Raw genomic sequence first — 21,452 nt, 5'->3', positions numbered from 1 at the left:
TCAACGCAAAATAGGCTTCTTTGATGCATAGCCTATACTGCTGATCAGATCAAGGAACCAAGCAAACTTCATTGCCTACACAGCTCGAATGTCAGTGCGCACTACAAGGAGCCTCCCCTTTAATAACAAAAAAACAACATTGCGACTCTATGCTACGTCGCCGCCGTTTGAGTATTCTGTGTTCTGTGTAGTACCCTTTAGGTTAGCCTACTACCAGATCAGGAAAACTCTGAGCCCCAGGAAAACAACTCCCCCACCACTCTGGGACCTGTGGTGCCACATCTGAAATCACTACACAATGTTACAAACAGTGTTGCCAACTATTGTTCAGTGATATCTGCTATTGGCCACTTGAATTCTCTCTAGATGACGTTTTGCTGTTGCCACGACTTCACAGCACCATTTTGCCTTGCTGCGGCACAGCTGCACTCCCCGACATAACGTTTCCCCTCCTCTCTCACCGCACACCCCCTCCCCTTGGTGCTTCTCTGCCTGTGTGTGCACCAATGCTGTGACTTCTGTTGCACAGACTGCTTCTCTCACTCTTGTGTGTGGCAGGACTTCTGGTCCCCACAAGGATAGCTACATGCTGTCAAAACTCCCCAAAGGCAGCCTGAAAAGCAGCTGAATTTGTCGCTCGAATCTTCTACCAATGAAAGTCACTGGATAGGGAGTAAAACACATGGTCAATTAAAACCTACCTAAAGACCTAGTCATGATTCCTGCTTTTTCAAAGACCCTGTAACCAAAATACAAGTAGGTGTGTCTAGCCATCCTCCCCTCTTTATCTCTGCTCCCCTCTTCTTGTCACGTCCTGACCAGTAATAGGGGTTATTTGTTATTATAGTTTGGTCAGGACGTGGCAGGGGGCATTTGTTTTATATGGTTGTGAGTGTGTGTTTATGTAGAGGGGCGTTTTATTTATGTTTCCGGGTTTTTGGTTTAGTTCTATGTTGTACAGTTCTATGTCTGTTTCTAGGGTGTTTATTTCTATGTTTAGTATTTGGGATTGGGGCCTTCAATTGGAGGCAGCTGGTTATCGTTGCCTCTGACTGAAGGTCCTATAATTAGGAGTTTGTTTGTTTTGGGGATAGTGGGAGATTGTTCTTTGTACTGCTGTGTGAGCCTACAAGACTGTTTGTCGTCCGTTCATCGGTTTCTTGTTTTGTTTCGTGTTTAATAAAATGAGCATTCACATACCCGCTGCGCCTTGGTCCAATTCATACGACGGCCGTGACACTTCTCCCCCTCTTTTTCATTATCTCTTTCTCTCCCTCTCTCCATGTAACAGTCATGTATGTTATAGTAAAAGTTGTTACCTTTGAGGCTCATTCCAGACCGGAAGCATCTGCTGAGACGACAGGAAGGACAGTTCTTCCTCCTCAGCTTGTCGATGGTGCAGTCGTTACGGCTGGCGCACAGGTGATTCTGCTTGCCTGGGGACACAATAACAAACAAGGCCGCTACAGGGGAATTGGATATCCCATTTCCTGTATGTTTGTGTGTGTGCGCCTGCGAGGGTGTTTTTGGTTTTACTATTCTTGTGGGGACCAGAAGTCCTCTCAAGGATAGTAAAACAAGGGGAAATGTGGGGACATTTCTCCAGTACCCACAAGGGAAAAGGCTATTTTAGGCTTAGGGGTTACAATTAGGGTTAGGGGTTACAATTAGGGTTAGGGGTTACAATTAGGGTTAGGGGTTACAATTAGGGTTAGTGGTTAGGTATAAGAGTTATGGTTAGGGAACATAGGATTTTGAATGGGAATCGTTTGTTTGGTCCCCACAAGGATAGTAAAACAAACGTGCGTGTGCGTGTGTATGTGTGTGCGTGGGGCTCCCGAGTGGTGCAGCGGTCTAAGGCACTGCATCTCAGTGCCAGAGGCGTCACTACAGACCCTGGTTCGATTCCAGGCTGTATCACAACCGGCTGTGATTGGGAGTCCCATAAGGCGGCGCACAATTGGCCCAGGGTCGTCCGGGTTAGGGTTTGGCTGGGGTAGGCCGTCATTGTAATTAAGAATTTATTCTTAACTGACTTGCCTAGTAAAATGAATGTAAACAAAGTGATATATGTGAGTGCATGCATGCGTGTGTGTATGGCTCACCCTCTGCAGCCCTCTTGAAGAACACCTTGCAGCTCCCACAGGTAACAGCTCCATAGTGACAGCCTGACGCCTCGTCTCCACATACCTTACACACCCTCCGGTCAGAGAAATACACTGGCAACATATCCTCACATCTGAAACAAGCACACATCTGTAAACACCTAACACTCTTTCAGATCTTACAGATACACTCTCACTGGCAACATATATACACATCTGTAAACACACACATATCTGTACACACACCTAACATGTGGGTAACACTCTTTTAGATCTTACAGCTACACTTCATAACCACACACACACACACACACACACACACACACACACACACACACACACACACACACACACACACACACAGAGACACAAATGTACACACATACACATTCACCTGAAATCACACAACACACACCTAACACTCTTTCAGATCTTACAGCTACACCCTCACATCTGAAACGCACCTACCTGCCTATACCTGCCTACCTGCCTATACCTGCCTACCTGCCTATTGATGTGGGATTGAGTCATGCAGATTCTTTCTAATTCAGTTAGCAGCAGAATCTGTTAACCATATGGTGTGGAATACAGGCTCAGATCAACATTACACTACTTTTGAGGTATAACAAGTCTGACAAACTTTACATTTAAATTAGCCAGCTACCCGTTTAAAGGGCGACTGCACTTCCTGATTTGGCCTCATTTTAAATTTGGTTCATTAAGAAATGCTAGGGGCCATGACTGAATTCAAACGTGAGTTGGTTTCGGGGTGTGGTTTGATGTGGGTACCTCGTGTGTGTTTGCAGGTGGAAAGAGGTAGACAAATTATTTAGCCAATTACTGTCAGTAAGCTGGTGTGCGACTGTGTCAAAGTTGGTTTGACCTTGGATAGCCTTTCTATAAATTAAATGGTCCTTGAATGTGAATTAATTCAACTTGATCAATATCCGCTACTAGATCTTTGACTGACCCACCACCCCACAGCCTTGGCAATAAGTGTGATATTATTATTAAAGCTGTAATATATAACTTTTTGGGCAACCTGACCAAATTCACATTGAAATGTAAGTTATAGATCTGACATTCTCATTGAAAGCAAGTCTAAGAAGCGGTAGATATGTTCTATGTGCACTATTTCTATGCTTCCCGTGCTTAAGTTTCGTTTTTGTGCTTTTTACTTTCGGTTTTGTACACCAGCTTCAAACAGCTGAAAATACAATATTTATGGTTATGGAAAATATATTTCACAACGGTTTAGATGATACAGTTATTTTCTACACTAGACTTGCTTGTTTTATCACATTAACTGAAATTAAGCAAACTATTAGAATTTTAGCAACCAGGAAATGGCTGAGCGATTTCTGCACAGTGCATCTTTAAGTGGTGAGTGTTGCCTAATGTCCTACTTTGCCGTGTGGATTGAGACTAAATACATTGCACCTGGTTAGTTGAAGGCCAGCGGAAAGTCAGCCGGAAGCCTATTACTCTAATACTCATTAAATAAACACTGGTTAGGAAGGTAAACAGTTGTGTCAGAGCCAGACTGCTCGGTAGTAGTCACGAGACCGGCCATGATGGAAAGGACAGTGGCAATAACCTATCACTTGCAGTCTGTCCTCTCCAGCATGGGGACATTGTAGTGAGTCTCAGTGGCAGCTTGTGAAGGGAATTAGATCATTATAACAGATAGCATAAATGTTATTATAACCTGGGTGGTTTGAGCTCTGAATGCTGATTGGCTGACAGGTATGGTATCAGACAGTATACCATGGGTATGACAAAACGTTTATTTTTACTGCTCAGGAGTTTGTGGTATATTTATTTAACTAGGCAAGTCATTTAAGAACAAATTCTTATTTTCAATGACAGCCTAGGAACAGTGGGTTAACTGCCTGTTCAGGGGCAGAACGACAGATTTTTACCTTGGCAGCTCAGGGATTCGATCTTGCAACCTTTCAGTTACAAATCCAACGCTCTAACTCTAACCAGATATGTGCCACAGATAAGGCCATATACCACAACCCCTCGTGCCTTTTGGCTTAATTGAATTTGACATATTATAACATCTGATATTACTGTTGTTTTGTTATGATTACATAGTTAGAGAAGCTCCATTGATTTGCCTCTGGTCAGCTTGGTCTTATGTGAAAACAAACAAAGAAACAATTGAAATAAAATGTATTATAAAGAGTATATCTACCTCAGTCTGGGGTCAGCACCCATCCATCCAGAACTCTCCTCCTTGATAGCGGAGTGATACACTTGTTGAAGACCGCTTTCATGCATCACACTTTGGTAACTTTGCTCCTGGACATGACCCTCCTGTGGCATCCCTGGGACATAGTCCTGATAATTAACCCCAGGGGGACAGGCTTTACGTGCTCCACAAGACATGCAATTTCCGTTGTCCAAATATTTACAGAACCAAGATCCACCCGCCACCGGACAGGGTCCCTCGTTCACTGGTTCGGTTTTGTTAAGGCTGCTTTTGATGAGGCCATTGACGGTCGATGGATCCGTAAAATCCCTACCGAATAACGTGTTTGGGGCGTCTTTACGGAATGGAGAACTTAACGGTAGCAGTTCGTCAAACTGAGAGGGCACCGAGAGTGCATTAGCGTTATCCAGATTCACGAACATGTCCGAGTTTTTACGGAGACCTCGGGCCATTTCCAACTCGTGGAGAGGCCTCGTCACCTTCCATGCGCTGTCCCTTTCGAGCTCAAGGGTCTGTAAAAAACCGACATAATTTTGTCCATAAATGTCTTGATGTACTTCGAACGATGGCCCGAGATCATTTGATTTAATTATCGTTTTCCTCGGCATCTGGGTGGTTAACTCTGAGGTCATACTTGCGCCAGCTCCAAACTCTGGAGATGACTCCTCGGAGACTGAAAAATGGTTTCCATGATTTGGGCCGCTGTCTGCAGAGAAGACAGGGCCGCTCCGTCCATTATCCACTATCTCGTTTAACTGCGAACTCAAACCTAAAGACACTGACACCGCGTCACTTAACTCCTTGGCTGTATCTGATATATTGGTGCCACTCTGCATTGTTGTTTTCATTTCTTCCCAGGCGCGGACAGTTCCAAAAAAAGTTTGCTCTCGAGGTCTCCGTTTTTCACAGTAGGCCTAAAGCACGGGGAGCTACTACATTTTTTTCCGTGGTGAGAGTAGACGCAACTATGTTAAGTCCTAACGTAACCGTGAACCAGAGACTCCTGTTATGTCGTTATTTCGGGCCACCACCTATAACCTCCCCGAGCTGAACTACGGGAGACTGCACTACATGAACAACAAATCCCTACTACGCCTCTGCGTTTCGCTCATTCGTTGTGACCTCGGGGAGGGAAAGGCTGGCGCGGGTCCAAGTTGTGACTCGTGTAGGGTAAAGTGCATTCTCTACGGTGTTATTATTGTCTGTTTGTAACACCGTGTTCTACGTCTATCAGTTACTTATTTGACCGTTACAATTCTGACAGTAAAGTATATTTAAAATATATTTTTAATAAAGTTGTAGAGAGACTGAGTGTTGTTGGTTCGTCTTATCTCACAGTCAAAACAGACGTGTGCACTCTTCCTCCGGTGCAATAACACAACATTGGTGAGTTGTCCGTATTTTTCTGACCCACAGACACTCCTGTAATCTGTTTACAAACAGGGATTGAGAGCTATGGCACATCTGTTGTTCTGTTTGTCACATGACAGCAACATGTCAGCTGTCATAAAATGACTAACAATTATATGGCATCTGTTATGACAGCATTATGAACTTATGTAGCCTATCTTACAATATAACTTCTTTTCCTGAAAAATGTACTTACTATGACTGAGACTGGTTGTCCCACCTAACTATATGTGCTCTTGAGTGGCGCAAGGCATTACTACAGATCCTGGTTCGATCCCGGGCTGTATCACAACCGGCCGTGATCTGAAGTCCATAGTGCCGCGCACAATTGGCCCCGCGTCGTCCAGGTTAGGGGAAGGTTTAGGCTGTCATTGTAAAATAAGAATTTGTTCTTAACTGACTTGCCTAGTTAAATAATGGTTAAATATTAAACTATCTTAAGATGAATTCACTAACTGGGAGTCTGCTCTTGTAACTGAGCTGTTCAATGGCCTATTTCCCACAGAAGATAACTGTATTTTCCTTAGAGAGGGATCTTGTCTTCCAGCATAGTAGACCTCAGATTTCATAACACTGTAAAAAAAAACTAAAAGAGATGTTGATTCAATGTCAGGCAGGGTTGTGAGTTTTGCTCAAGAACATTTTTGTTGAACAAACTCACAATCCTATTGCAGCTGGTTGCCTTACAATTCTACATTGAATCAATATATATATATATATATATATATATATATATATATATATATATATATATATATATTTTTTTTTTTTTTACAGCGGTTACTGTATGCTATCAGTCATAACAGGCCTACTAAAAAAACACACTCCTTACAAACAAATGTCACACACATACTGCAGACACACAAACACATGACACACACTGCAGACACATGACACACACTGCAGACAAACACATGACACACACACTGATGACACACACATACACACTGTAGACATACACACATACACACACACACACACTGCAGACACACATACACACTGTAGACATACACACATACACACACACACACTGCAGACACACACACACACACACACACACACATCAATCATAAGAGCCTATAACAGATGACCAGAGTGACAATCATAACAGATGACCAGAGTGAGACAGTAGCTATATGCACAGCACTCAACACATATTCAATGTTGTTAATGGTATTTATTTGACTCATAGCGAAACACTCATTTATATCTGCGAAATGACATCCATTGTAAATATTGTAAATAACCTCAAAACCGTTCCTCTCACTAAACTATGCATACAGAGAAATATTGTTTTTATAGTGTATCAGCTAAGGATTGTTTTGCATAGATGCATTTCAAGATCGCAAAATCCAAAAGCAGCAGAAATGATAATGTAGTAACAATATCATCACTCACTTTGATTGTTGTACTAGTAGCCTACAGTCTGTAGTCGACAGAACTTTACTTTAGCAAACATAAATGTAATACTTTACAGCCAGTAGATGGCAACCTTTAGTCACGGTAGACAAAACGCTACTGGGGAGAGGCAGTGGGTGCTGACAAAGTCAATAAAGCAATGTTGACGTTATAATTACACTGTACCTGCCTATATGACTTCCATTCAAATACATAGATTCAGTACAGACTCTTGTTCTCTCTCACTCACTCACTCACTCACTCACTCATTCTCTTTCACATGGACTCAAACTCGTCGATGCGTTGCTTGGTGTTGCCCTGTCGTATCTGACGGAGGGTCCTGTACTTGTCCCGGCCGGCCTTAACGTTCTCCGCGTGGATCAGGTCATTGGGAGTATTCTTACTGTCGTCTCGAGCGCCGGCCAACTCAGTACTCAGGACCTGAGGACAAACGGACAACAAGGACACAAATAAACTGGAGGAGCATCAACATAATGTACTAAAACATTGGAAACAATGTGTAGGACATGTGTAACGCATGTGGTCTCAGAACCATATCTCTCAGCTCAGAGCTCAGAGCAGGAGGACATTTTTACATTTAGTCAGGATGGAACCCAACCAGGTATAAAGGGTTATTGTTAGGTTAGGGTTATATGTTAAGGTATGGTCTGACCTTTGTATAGCCATTCATTCTTCTGGGCCTCTGTTATGGTCATGAATTAAGGTCATGGGTTAGGGTTAAAGTTCATGGCTTATGGGTTAAAGGGGAACTCCACTCAAAAACTATCTTGTGGTATTTGCTTCATTAGTACACTGATGATACAGTTCCAAAATGATTAGCATGTCAGCAGCCAAGTTTTCAAGATATTGGACTTTCAGGAAGTGTTACTTTTGATTCATTTCACATCATCACGATTATGTGTCCAAATGACACTTTGCTTCTTGAAAACTTGACTGTTAGCCAGTGACACTTTGCTTCTTGAAAACTTGACTGTTAGCCAGTAACACTTTGCTTCTTGAAAACTTGACTGTTAGCCAGTAACACTTTGCTTCTTGAAAACTTGACTGCTGACAATGCAAAACATTTTGTGGGACTAATGGGAAAAAAGTTACTAGAGTTCCCCTAGGTGTTTCTGACCTTGAGGTGTTTTTGTAGCCGTTTGTTCTTCTGAGCCTCCGTCATGCGTTCCTCCTCGCTGCGGTCTCTGATCATGCCTGGTGATGTCAGCTCGGCGCTGGCCTCGGCGCTGCTCTCGTCGGTCTCGTCGTGGTCCCCCTGCACACAGTCCTGGATGTCTTTAGTCTTCAGAACTTCTTTGGCCCGCTCTAAATCAACCTCCACCATGACCGTCTGACGACAAACACACACATGACCGCTCACAGTGGATAACGCTATCACACACACCACTCACACCACACACACACACGCTCGCTCAAATTGAAGCACTGTGGTTAGATAGAGGGTTGCGCCAACACACACACACATTCATTTATTCTCTCTCACCCTTTTCTGCCATCTCTTTGTATCGTCGTCCTTCTCCTTCTTTACGTCCTCCAGAAGGGTGATCTTAGAGGTCAGCTCAGCCAGCTCAGTGGCCTGGAAAGAGAACCTTACAATAATACATGAGCCTCCTAATGTGTATGTGGCAGTCTGACTGTCTGTGCATGTGTATGTGTGTGGTGTCTGTCTTTCTGTGTGTGCATGTGTCTGTGTGTGGTGTCTGTCTGTGTGTGTGTTCCTGTCTGACTGTCTGTGCATGTGTCTGTGTGTGGTGTCTGTCTTTCTGTGTGTGTGTGGCTGTCTGACTGTCTGTGCATGTGTCTGTGTGTGGTGTCTGTCTTTCTGTGTGTGCATGTGTCTGTGTGTGGTGTCTGTCTGTGTGTGTGTTCCTGTCTGACTGTCTGTGCATGTGTCTGTGTGTGGTGTCTGTCTGTGTGTGTGTTCCTGTCTGACTGTCTGTGCATGTGTCTGTGTGTGGTGTCTGTCTGTGTGCGTGTGGCTGTCTGTCTGTGCTTGTATCTGTGTGTGGTGTCTGCCTGTCTGTGTGTGGCTGTCTGACTGTCTGTGCATGTGTGTGTGTGTGTGTGTGTGTGTGTGTGTGTGTGTGTGTACCAGGTTCTCCTGGTTCATCATCTGGCTCTCTGACTGCTGTAGGAGGGATGCCTTGGCCTCTTCCGCTGCCCTGCGCTCCTTCTCCAGACGCTCTGCCTTCTCCTGGGAAAACGTCCTCTCCTTCTCTAGCTCCAGGGCCCTGCGAGTCTGCTCCTCCAGCTCTACACACACACACACACACACACACACACACACACACACAGAATATGAACACACACAATCATGCATGCACACCCATACAGCACACACACTGTCAGACAACAGAAAGAGTCTGACCTTTCTGAGCTTTCTTGGTCTCTTCCTCAATTTGTTTCAGTCTGCCCATCAGCTCCATGGTTTCTCTGGCGATCTTCTCTGTCTCCTTCTCCGCATTCTCTCTCTTCTTCTTCTCGCTCTCAAGCAGAGCTCTGGAACGAGGGATATGAGGGATGAGTAAACACCTGCTAACAACATTATCATTCTCGCTCTCTTTCACCCTCTGTCTGTCCTCACTTCTCCATCTGTCTCTTAGTCTTCTCCTCGCGGGCCTGGGCCTTCATCTGCTGGACCTCGATGGTGTCTGGCTTCCTCCTCCTCATGTACAGGTCATGGTTCCCCATGCACAGCGCCAGGATACGCTTGTTGATCCGCAGACGAGGGGCGTAGAACACAAAATCCTGAAACAGACCCAGTCACCACAAATGTAGTTATCAATGCCTCTTGTAGTTATCAGTGCCTCTTGTAGTTATCAGTGCCTCTTGTAGTTATCAGTGCCTCTTGAAAAAATAAAGTGACCTTTATTCTGTACTTAACAAACAGGTACTACAGTGAGGGAAAAAAGTATTTCATTCCCTGCTGATTTTGTACGTTTGCCCACTGACAAAGAAATTATCAGTCTATAATGTTAATGGTAGGTGTATTTGAACAGTGAGAGACAGAATAACAACAAAAGAATCCAGAAAAACGCATGTCAAAAATGTTATAAAATGATTTGCATTTTAATGAGGGAAATAAGTATTTGACCCCTCTGCAAAACATGACTTAGTACTTGGTGGCAAAACCCTTGTTGGCAATCACAGAGGTCAGACGTTTCTTGTAGTTGGCCACCAGGTTTGCAAACATCTCAGGAGGGATTTTGTCCCACTCCTCTTTGCAGATCTTCTCCAAGTCATTAAGGTTTCGAGGCTGACGTTTGGCAACTCGAACCTTTAGCTCCCTCCACAGATTTTCTATGGGATTAAGGTCTGGAGTCTGGCTAGGCCACTCCAGGACCTTAATGTGCTTCTTCTTGAGCCACTCCTTTGTTGCCTTGGCCGTGTGTTTTGGGTCATTGTCATGCTGGAATACCCATCCACGACCCATTTTCAATGCCCTGGCTGAGGGAAGGAGGTTCTCACCCAAGATTTGATGGTACATGGCCCCGTCCATCGTCCCTTTGATGCGGTAAAGTTGTCCTGTCCCCTTAGCAGAAAAACACCCCCAAAACATAATGTTTCCACCTCCATGTTTGACGGTGGGGATGGTGTTCTTGGGGTCATAGGCAGCATTCCTCCTCCTCCAAACACGGCGAGTTGAGTTGATGCCAAAGAGCTCCATTTTGGTCTCATCTGACCACAACACTTTCACCCAGTTGTCCTCTGAATCATTCAGATGTTCATTGGCAAACTTCAGACAGGCATGTATATGTGCTTTCTTGAGCAGGGGGATCTTGCGGGCGCTGCAGGATTTCAGTCCTTCACGGCGTAGTGTGTTACCAATTGTTTTCTTGGTGACTATGGTCCCAGCTGCCTTGAGATCATTGACAAAATCCTCCCGTGTAGTTCTGGGCTGATTCCTCACCGTTCTCATGATCATTGCAACTCCACAAGGTGAGATCTTGCATGGAGCCCCAGGCCGAGGGAGATTGACAGTTCTTTTGTGTTTCTTCCATTTGCGAATAATTGCACCAACTGTTGTCACCTTCTCACCAAGCTGCTTGGCGATGGTCTTGTAGCCCATTCCAGCCTTGTGTAGGTCTACAATCTTGTCCCTGACATCCTTGGAGAGCTCTTTGGTCTTGGCCATGGTGGAGAGTTTGGAATCTGATTGATTGATTGATTGATTGCTTCTGTGGACAGGTGTCTTTTATATAGGTAACAAGCTGAGATTAGGAGCACTCCCTTTAAGAGTGTGCTCCTAATCTCAGCTCGTTACCAGTATAAAAGACACCTGGGAGTCAGAAATCTTTTTGATTGAGAGGGGGTCAAATACTTATTTCCCTCATTAAAATACAAATCAATTTATAATATTTTTGACATGCATTTTTCTGGATTTTTTCTTGTTGTTATTCTGTCTCTCACTGTTCAAATAAAACTACCATTAAAATTATAGACTGATCATTTCTTTGTCAGTGGGCAAATGTACAAAATCAGCAGGGGATCAAATACTTTTTTCCCTCACTGTATCAGAGGTTTGAATTATAACCAAATATACAGCAGACAAAGAAACAGAGGTGATGTACCGGGGCTTTCTTGTCCATGGGCTTTATAACAAACTTCTTGTCGTTGAAGGAAATGTTTCTGATCTCACTCCATGGGAAGCCGATCTTAGGGGTCATCCTATAAAGAAAACACTGTAGAATAGTTCACTCCAAAATCAAAGTTTATCCAATATTTTCAGACTTGAAAAGTAGTCTAATATCATGATGAACATATGGGGAATTCAGATCTAAATAAAGGTTCCTACCTGTCAGTGTTCTGGTATATATTGAGGCCCAGAGCGTCTACCCCCAGCCACAGCTCTGAACCCTTCTTGTTCTTGATGCTGAAGTAGTTGACTCCATACATCTCTAGATCCTGAGCTATCTTCAGATACTCCACCATGGCATCCTCCCTGGGGACAGACAGAAACAAACACATGTACAGGACCAGATACAGACACCGATACAGACACACACAGACAATCTGTGAGAATGCAGCTAACATAATGCTTAGCACGTTCTACATACAATCAGTGCAATAGAAGTGTTAACTTGGATTGGACTGTGAGTAGAGAGGACATGTGGTCTTACCTCAGCACCCCCTTGTGCTCCTCATGCCACACCTTTATCCTATTCTCCCACTGCTCCTTGTTCAGCTTGTGCTGCTCCAGTACCCTGGGGGTAGAGGACACAAGAAGGGTTCAATTCGGGGGTAGAGAGAGGACGGTAAACTAGCGGTTAAGAACGTTGGGCCAGTAACCAAAAGGTTGCTGTTTCAAATCCCCTAGCTGACTAGGTGAAAAATTCTGTTGAGAAAGGTACTTAACCCTAATTGCTCCTGTAAGTCTCACTGGATAAGAGTGTCTGCTAAATTAAATGGAATTGACCCCAACATTGATCTAAGTTTGAAAGATAACAATTAGAGGAACGTTCAGGGAGACTTGGAATAGATCTCTCTTCAAAATTATCATAGAACATCAACAAATTCAGTGGACAGTTTCACCAGTTTAGCTTCTGTTTGTGGGCTGAGGTATGTCACACAGGGGGACGGGGAGAGACGACACACCTCTGGGGAAGCAGCTTGTCCCTGCTGAGGTAACCAGGAAAGTGGTAGTCCTTCTTGTAGTCTCCATGTTTGGTCTGAACAGAGTAGGAGGCCAACAGCACAGCCGTCTCCGGAGGACAGTAGATATCATCATTCAGGATACCCTCCTTCACCTGCAGTGACAAACAGTGTGTGACCAGCTTGTGTGTGTGTGTGTGTGTGTGTGTGTGTCTGACCTGTGTACATCCTTATACACATACATGTATGTGTAGGGGAGAGTGAGGTAAGTGGAGCCACCCTTGTTTCTAGGAAACCATACATAAAATGAATCATGTGACCAAATATTTAGGAAGAGGTCATCATTTCTTGGAGTCTGTGAAGGAAGATACCACATGGAAAAAGTGGTAAGCAAGTTATGGCCAGCATTTATTTTGCACAAAGTCAAATGTAAGTATTGTGCTATAGGTTTCATGATGCTTGTATCTAAATCAAAATAGATCGTTTTAAGATGTTCTATAGATCAGTTGGGGTCTCTATAAGCTACAATATGAGGTCCTAAACCTAGCATGAAAGTGCATCCTTGTAGCTGTATGGGTTAATATAGTCAAAATGTTTGCCTTAGGGTAAGTTGAGCCAATGGTCATGGAGTAAGTTGAGCCAATGGCCACCGTACCCCATACAAATGATGATTACATTTTGTCCGTTTTATGTATAATATGCATAGTATTTTTGCAATGTATCATGCATATGAACTCAAGATAGTACTTTTTTTATTGTTAAAGAGCAAACATCCTCATGCCCCGTGTATACAAACGTAAAACAAGCAGAGTTCTAGTCCCCCTTGAGGTTCTTCAGAGAGCAGCCAAGGAAGTGAGAGAAGGCAATAAGTCCATTAGAGCAGCAGCAAGGGATAAAAACATTGTACCTCTTCAATGTCATTCAGTCTATGGTGGAGAAATTGCAAGATTATGTTGCATCGAGTGGTTGTTTTATGCAATAGAATAGGCTTCTATTAGTACTCCCTCATCTGTGTCTGTGTGACCTGAGAGGAGCCTCTGAGGCTTATTCACTGACAATTGATTTAATTGGTTGATGATAAAACCTACAGCATGCATTTCCTAGAATGAGTTTGTGTAATGTAAGGTACAGGGGAGAGACGGCTCGGGTATGATAGGATAGTGATGAGGAACCTTGTCTCGGGCCAAACTCTGGTTTCTATACAATAAGAACAGTCTTCACAGCAAATGCTATCTGGCTGGGGGAAACTCCTTTCTCATATATCAAGTCTCACCTTTTGACCCATTCCACACATCTGTTGTTTGTCATGTAGTCTAAGAGGGAGTATCTTTGCTATAAAATATATTTGTATTCGTTCTATGTCAGAGCTACTCAAAAGTGTTGGGTCGTCCATTCTCACTCGCTGTTTTATTAATATCTTTTGAGTAAAGTAATATCCTGATTGGTGATTGACCTTGTCTCTCCTCATTATTGATTAGAATTCCACGACAGTACATTGCCAAAAAAGATAACGAACATGTACCTGGGCCTCTGGGCCTCAATATGAATGTAGGCATACATTTAAGATATACCATACACCACACCCTCATTCCATGAATTCAACTTTGACCTACCAGCAACCACTGTCACAGGACACCATCGCCGACAGAGATGGCCGCCTCGCTTCGCATTCCTAGGAAACTATGCAGTATTTTGTTTTTTTTATGTATTATTTCTTACATTGTTACCCCAGGTAATATTAGGTTTTATTACATACAGTCGGGAGGAACTATTGGATATAAGAGCAACGTCAACTCACCAACATTACGACCAGGAATACGACTTTCCCGAAGCGGATCCTCTGTTTGGCCTACCACCCATGACAATGGATCGGATCCCAGCCGGCGACCCAAAACAACGACGCCGTAGAAGAAGGGACAGACAGAGCGGTCTTCTGGTCAGGCTCCGTAGACGGGCAAATCGCGCACCGCTCCCGAGCATACTACTCGCCAATCTCCAGTCTCTTGACAACAAGGTAGACGAAATCCGAGCAAGGGTAGCATTCCAGAGAGACATCCGAGACTGCAACGTTCTTTGTTTCATGGAAACATGCCTCACTCGAGACACGCTATCTGAGTCAGTACAGCCACCTGGTTTCTTCACGCATCACGCCAACAGAAACAAGCATCTCTCTGGTAAGAAGAAGGGCGGGGGTGTATGCCTTATGATTAACGAGATGTGGTGTGATCATAACAATATACAGGAACTCAAGTCCTTTTGTTCACCTGACTTAGAATTCCTCACTATCAAATGCCGACCGTATTATCTACCAAGAGAATTCTCTTCGATCATAATCACAGTTGTGTATATCCCCCCCAAGCAGACACATCAACGGCCCTGAAAGAACTTCATTGGGCTCTATGTAAACTGGAAACCACATATCCTGAGGCTGCATTCATTGTAGCTGGGGATTTTAACAAGGCTAATCTGAAAACAAGGCTCCCCAAATTCTATCAGCATATCGATTGTGCTACCAGGGGTAGCAAAACCCTGGATCATTGTTATTCTAACTTCCGCACTGCATATAAGGCCCTCCCCCGCCCTCCCTTCGGAAAAGCTGGCCGCGACTCCATTTTGTTGCTCCCAGCCTATAGACAGAAACGAAAACAGGAAGCTCCCACCCTCAGGTCTGTTCAACGCTGGTCCGACCAATCGGATTCCACGCTTCAAGATTGCTTCGATCACGTGGACTGGGATATGTTCCGCATTGCGTCGAACAACAACATTGACGAATACGCTGATTCGGTGTGCGAGTTCATTAACAAGTGCATCGGTGATGTTGTACCCACAGCGTCAATTAAAACATTCCCCAACCAGAAACCGTGGATTGATGGCAGCATTCGCGCAAAACTGAACGTGTGAACCACTGCTTTTAATCAGGGCAAGGTGACCGGAAACATGACCGAATACAAACAGTGTAGCTATTCCCTCCGCAAGGCAATCAAACAAGCTAAGCGTCAGTATAGAGACAAAGTGGAGTCGCAATTCAACGGCTCAGACACGAGAGGTATGTGGCAGGGTCTACAGTCAATCACGGACTACAAAAGAAAAACCAGCCCCGGCGCGGATCACGATGCCTTGCTCCCAGACAGACTGAACAACTTTTTTGCTCGCTTTAAGGACAATACAGTGCCACTGACACGGCCCGCTACCAAAACCTGCGGACTCTCCTTCACTGGAGCCGACGTGAGTAAAACATTTAAACGTGTTAACCCTCGCAAGGCTGCAGGCCCAGATGGCATCCCCAGCCGCGTCCTCAGAGCATGCGCAGACCAGCTGGCTGGTGTGTTTACGGACATATTCAATCAATCCTTATCCCAGTCTGCTGTCCCCACATGCTTCAAGAGGGCCACCGTTGTTCCTGTTCCCAAGAAAGCTAAGGTAACTGAGCTAAATGACTACCGCCCTGTAGCACTCACTTTCGTCATCATGAAGTGCTTTGAGAGACTAGTAAAGGACCATATCACCTCCACCCTACCTGACACCCTAGACCCACTCCAATTTTCTTACCGCCACAATAGGTCCACAGACGACGCAATCGCCATCACACTGCACACTGCCCTAACCCATCTGGACAAGAGGAATACCTATGTAAGAATGCTGTTCATCGATTACAGCTCAGCATTTAACACTATAGTACCCTCCAAACTCGTCATTAAGCTCGAGACCCTGGGTCTCGACCCCGCCCTGTGCAACTGGGTTCTGGACTTCCTTGACGGCCCGTCCCCAGGTGGTGAGGGTAGGTAACAACATCTCCACCCCGCTGATCCTCAACACTGGGTCCCCACAAGGGTGCGTTCTCAGCCCTCTACTGTACCCCCTGTTCACCCATGACTGCGTGGCCATGCACGCCTCCAACTCAATCATGAAGTTTGCAGACAACACTACAGTGGTAGGCTTGATTACCAACAACAACGAGACAACCTATAGGGAGGAGGTGAGGGCACTCAGAGTGTGGTGTCAGGAAAATAACCTCACACTCAATGTCAACAAAACAAAGGAGATGATCGTGGACTTCAGGAAACAGCAGAGGGAGCAGCCCCCTGTCTACATTGACGGGACAGTAGTGGAGAGGGTGGAGAGTTTTAAGTTTCTCGGCGTACACATCACGGACAAACTGAAATGGTCCACCCACACAGACAGTGTGGTGGAGAAGGCGCAGCAGCGCCTCTTCAACCTCAGGAGGCTGAAGAAATTCGGCTTGTCACCAAAAACACTCACAAACTTTTACAGATGCACAATCGAGAGCATCCTGTCGGGCTGTATCACTGCCTGGTACGGCAGCTGCTCCGCCCATAACCGGAAGGCTCTCCAGAGGGTAGTGCGGTCTGCACAACGCATCACCGGGTGCAAACTACCTGCCCTCCAGGACACCTACACCACCCGATGTCACAGGAAGGCCATAAAGATCATCAAGGACAACAACCACCCGAGCCACTGCCTGTTCACCCCGCTAACATCCAGAAGGCGAGGTCAGTACAGGTGCATCAAAGCTGGGACCGAGAGACTGAAAAACAGCTTCTGTCTCAAGGCCATCAGACTGTTAAACAGCCATCACTAACATTGAGTGGCTGCTGCCAACATACTGACTCAACTCCACCCACTTTAATAATGGTAAAATTGATGTAATCAATTTATCACTAGCCACTTTATATTATATAATGTTTACTTACCCTACATTACTCATCTCTTATGTATATACTGTACGCTATACCATCTACTGCATCTTGCCATCTTGATGTAATGTATCACTAGCCACTTTAAACAATGTCACTTCATATAATGTTTTCATACCCTGCATTGCTCATCTCATATGTATATACTGTACTCTATACCATCTACTGCATCTTGCCTATGTCGTTCGGCCATCACTCATTTATATATTTCTATGTACATATTCGTATTCATTCCTTTACACTTGTGTGTATAAGGTAGTTGTTGTAAAATTGTTAGGTTATATTACTTGTTAGATATTACTGCATGGTCGGAACTAGAAGCACAAGCATTTCGCTACACTTACATTAACACCTGCTAACCATGTGTATGTGACAAATAAATTTGATTTGATTTGACTTACCCCCAAGGCTGCTCAACTTCCCCTGTCCCTATGCTCAACATACCCCATAAGTTGTGCCAAGAGATCAACTCGAATGTTTACATGAATTCTGATTATTTACAACAGAGATGGGCAACTTTGATTGGGTTGAACATTGTTGAGGAGAGCTTGTAAGTAAACATTTCTCTGTACTGTTCACACCTGTTGTATCCTGTGAATGTGACAAATCATTTTTGATTTGATGTACAGTATGTGTGTGTGTCTGGCCAGCTCATGTGTGTGTGCGCTTGTGAGTATGACCTGCAGGAAGAAAAGTCGTTGCGTGGCCTCTTGGATCAGTTCCTCAGCTACGTCTTCAGGGTAGAACTTGGCCCTGAACTTTATCAACAGAGGGTTCTCCCTGCGTACATCCTGAGCTGTCACCTGGGAACATTGCAACAACATGAGTGAGTAAATAAGTGAATGAATGAACGTGGAAGTGTGTGAGACAGTTCTGTATGTTGTTACTGTCTGAGCAGAGTAGTGAGGATGTACTCACCCTCTTGTTGAGTTTGAGCCAGGTAGAGAAGCCTTTGCTGTCCTGGTACTGTAGGCCAAAGAACCAGGTCTCTCTCAGCCCGATGGTTTTCACTATCTACACAACAATGAAGAAGAAGAAGATTGTCCATAGTGTGGGAAACAGAGATCTGTCTGTCTGTCTGTCTGTCTGTCTGTCTGTCTGTCTGTCTGTCTGTCTGTCTGTCTGTCTGTCTGTCTGTCTGTCTGTCTGTCTGTCTGTCTGTCTGTCTGTCTGTCTGTCTGTCTGTCTGTCTGTCTGTCTGTCTGTCTGTCTGTCTGTCTGTCTGTCTGTCTGTCTGTCTGTCTGTCTGTCTGTCTGTCTGTCTGTCTGTCTGTCTGTATGTATGTATGTATGTATGTACCTGGTTGAAGAGCTGTTTGCCAGTGGTGCTGGACAGGATGGCGAACTCCAGCTCAGCGTCCATGGTGGTGACGCGAACATTGATCTACCAGAGGGCATTCACATAGACACAAACTGGAGTATGAATGGGAGGAGAGAGAACTTAATAGCCTATTACAACACATAGCTAGAGTAATGGTTAGTATAATGGGTAGTATGGCTTATAATAGGGGATAGGCATGCAATGTACAAAGGGGCTAAGCAAATTGTATGTCTCTTACTATGATTGTAAAATGGTGTGCTAGGTTTTTTGTGAGGTAAAAGGCCCCAAAAATATAATATAATTATGTTTCTTACATTTTTCTGTTCAACCTGCAGGATCATCCAATCGCAAGTGGTTGTAGGCGACTACAATCAAAACATGAAGCCCACAAGGTATTTTTAAACGTGAAATATTGTTTAGGGAGAATTCTCAGAACAAAATAGAGTTGAGAGTATTCTCAGAACAGGGGAAGGTTTATTCTAGGATCCCATGATCCACACAGAACTGTAGTGTAGGTTTCTATTGTTGCGGTCATTGTTTTAATGTCAATCATGTTAGTGAAAGTTTCCACATTGTGTGGACAATAACGTTTTTCTAATAAATTCTAATCTTCCCCAGGTAGCCCCTGCTAGGTTTTCTGAGGTGGTTTTTAACACTGATTATGGAGCAAACTGGAATAAAGTTACGAAACAGCAGAGATCAGAGCGGGCCAGGCCAACTAGGGAGGCCCATAAGTCCAATTCTCGTATGTTTAATGTTGATCATATCGGTCTATTCTGGCCAGAATACTTCAACCACAAAAAATATGGAATGTTTCTACAAGTAAAATGTTTATATTACTCAAAAGTGCTAAGATATAAAAGATTGAGTTTCAAAATTTAGTGAAATCCTAGTACTACAAGTATCACACAGAACGATGTACTGTTGTGTTGAAGCTCAAAATTCTAAAAAACATTTGTGTCTGATTTGAGTGGTTAACAAACAAACACTTCACTTTTAACAAACACGGTATAACTCAGGGTAGTAACATGGTAAGCCTTTCAAATGGCTGAAAATCACAACTCACAAAATCACAAATCCATCAAACAACAAAAACAGCCAAGAAACCAAGCACTGTGTCCAGAACAGATCTGTCCTAGAATCAACTTTTGTAGCCCGTTATTCTGTCTCACAGAGAGTAGAGACATGACTATGGGAAAAAGTTGGCCTTGTCTTATTGTCAAATGCTAAATGTACACAATCTCACCCTAATCTTACACAGACAGCCACATCTTAACTTCAATCTAGATGTTGTAGGATAAAGAGAATAAATGGATACTCACAGAAGACATTTGTAGGTCTTTAATCTACTATGTTATTAAGTTCCTGAGAGGTCCTTCTTTAGGCATTAGCTTCCTCTCCACAGAGTCATATGAAAGTGCTTGCAATATTCAATGGGATTATGGTGAATTCAAAAAATCCATTGTTGTGTTCTCAGGAATAATCCAATGGCAGCCCAGGAATCTAACTCAAGATGGATTAGGGTGGTGTACTAACACTTGACCCTCACAGGTCCACCGCAAAGTGGCACACAAGACACTGATTACACATCCACCTTTAGAATACGATGAGTTCAAATGAGATATATGATAAGACAATGTGGATAATATGCTGTAGTACTGCCTTAATACTAGACCACATTGCCACTAGCCAAGGTAAAAGTACTTACTAAACCCAACACTCAAGGCATTTATTCCTAGTTCTATGTACAGTTGAAGTCGGAAGTTTACATACACTTAGGTTGGTGTCATTAAAACTTGTTTTTAAACCACTCCACAAATGTCTTGTTAACAAACTATAGTTTTGGCAAGTCAGTTAGGACATCTACTTTGTGCATGACACAAGTAATTTTTCCAACAATTGTTTACAGACAGATTATTTCACTTATAATTCACAGTATCACAATTCCAGTGGGTCAGAAGTCTACATACACTAAGTTGACCGTGCCTTTAAACAGCTTGGAAAATTCCAGAAAATTATGTCATGGCTTTAGAAGCTTCTGATTGGCTAATTGACATAATTTGAGTCAATTGGAGGTGTACCTGTGGATGTATTTCAAGGCATACCTTCAAACTCAGTGCCTCTTTGCTTGACATCATGGGAAAATCAAAAGAAATCAGCCAAGACCTCAGAAAAAAATGTGTAGACCTCCACAAGTCTGGTTCATCCTTGGGAGCAATTTCCAAACGCCTGAAGGTACAATGTTCATCTGTACAAACAATAGTACGCAAGTATAAACACCATGGGACCACGCAGCTGTCATACCACTCAGGAAGGAGACGCGTTCTGTCTCCTAGAGTTGAACGTACTTGGTGTGAAAAGTGCAAATCAATCCCAGAACAACAGCAAAGGACCACTTAGTTCCCTGAGTTCCTATCGGACATTGTAGTCGCAGCAGATAATATTCTAATTTTTGGTGACTTTAATATTCACATGGAAAGTCCACAGACCCACTCCAAAAGGCTTTCGGAGCCATCATCGACTCAGTGGGTTTTGTCCAACATGTCTCTGGACCTACTCACTGCCACAGTCATACTCTGGACCTAGTTTTGTCCCGTGGAATAAATGTTGTGGATCTTAATGTTTTTCCTCATAATCCTGGACTATCGAACCACCATTTTATTACGTTTGCA

General features: G+C 43.9%; 2 protein-coding genes across 4 annotated transcripts in view; both read right to left on the bottom strand.

Annotated features, from left to right (window-relative positions):
- Positions 1–5,691, bottom strand: part of LOC106611952 (progesterone receptor) — a 46,277-nt gene extending 40,586 nt beyond the window's left edge. Inside the window, exons 1-3 of one of the 3 annotated variants that reach the window (XR_006771071.1) lie at positions 4,306–5,691; positions 2,106–2,239; positions 1,320–1,463 (exon numbers count right to left, since the gene is read on the bottom strand). Coding sequence is in view for 2 of the 3 variants with exons in the window: in XM_045724162.1 (XP_045580118.1) it covers positions 1,320–1,463; positions 2,106–2,239; positions 4,306–5,171 (1,144 nt within the window). In the remaining variant the exon portion in view is untranslated. The remainder of the gene's footprint in view (positions 1–1,319; positions 1,464–2,105; positions 2,240–4,305) is intronic. The other 2 variants (XM_045724162.1, XM_045724163.1) reach the window with 2 other exon arrangements.
- Positions 5,692–7,042: 1,351 nt separating this feature from the next.
- LOC106612182 (moesin) lies at positions 7,043–20,191 on the bottom strand. Its single transcript, XM_014213125.2, has 14 exons — positions 20,103–20,191; positions 18,760–18,843; positions 18,378–18,473; positions 18,140–18,262; positions 12,748–12,899; positions 12,273–12,356; positions 11,948–12,094; positions 11,724–11,820; positions 9,737–9,900; positions 9,521–9,651; positions 9,245–9,405; positions 8,636–8,728; positions 8,270–8,482; positions 7,043–7,572 (listed from the first exon to the last, which is right to left on the bottom strand). Exons 1-14 carry the CDS (start codon positions 20,109–20,111, stop codon positions 7,408–7,410), a joined length of 1,719 nt encoding a protein of 572 aa, XP_014068600.2. The 5' UTR covers positions 20,112–20,191; the 3' UTR covers positions 7,043–7,407.
- Between the last annotated feature and the right edge of the window lie 1,261 nt (positions 20,192–21,452).

This window comes from Salmo salar, chromosome ssa09 (genome assembly GCF_905237065.1).
Source record: "Salmo salar chromosome ssa09, Ssal_v3.1, whole genome shotgun sequence".
NCBI lineage: Eukaryota > Metazoa > Chordata > Actinopteri > Salmoniformes > Salmonidae > Salmo > Salmo salar.
Note: the sequence above shows the minus strand (reverse complement) of the source record. Positions and strands in the feature narration are given on the sequence as shown.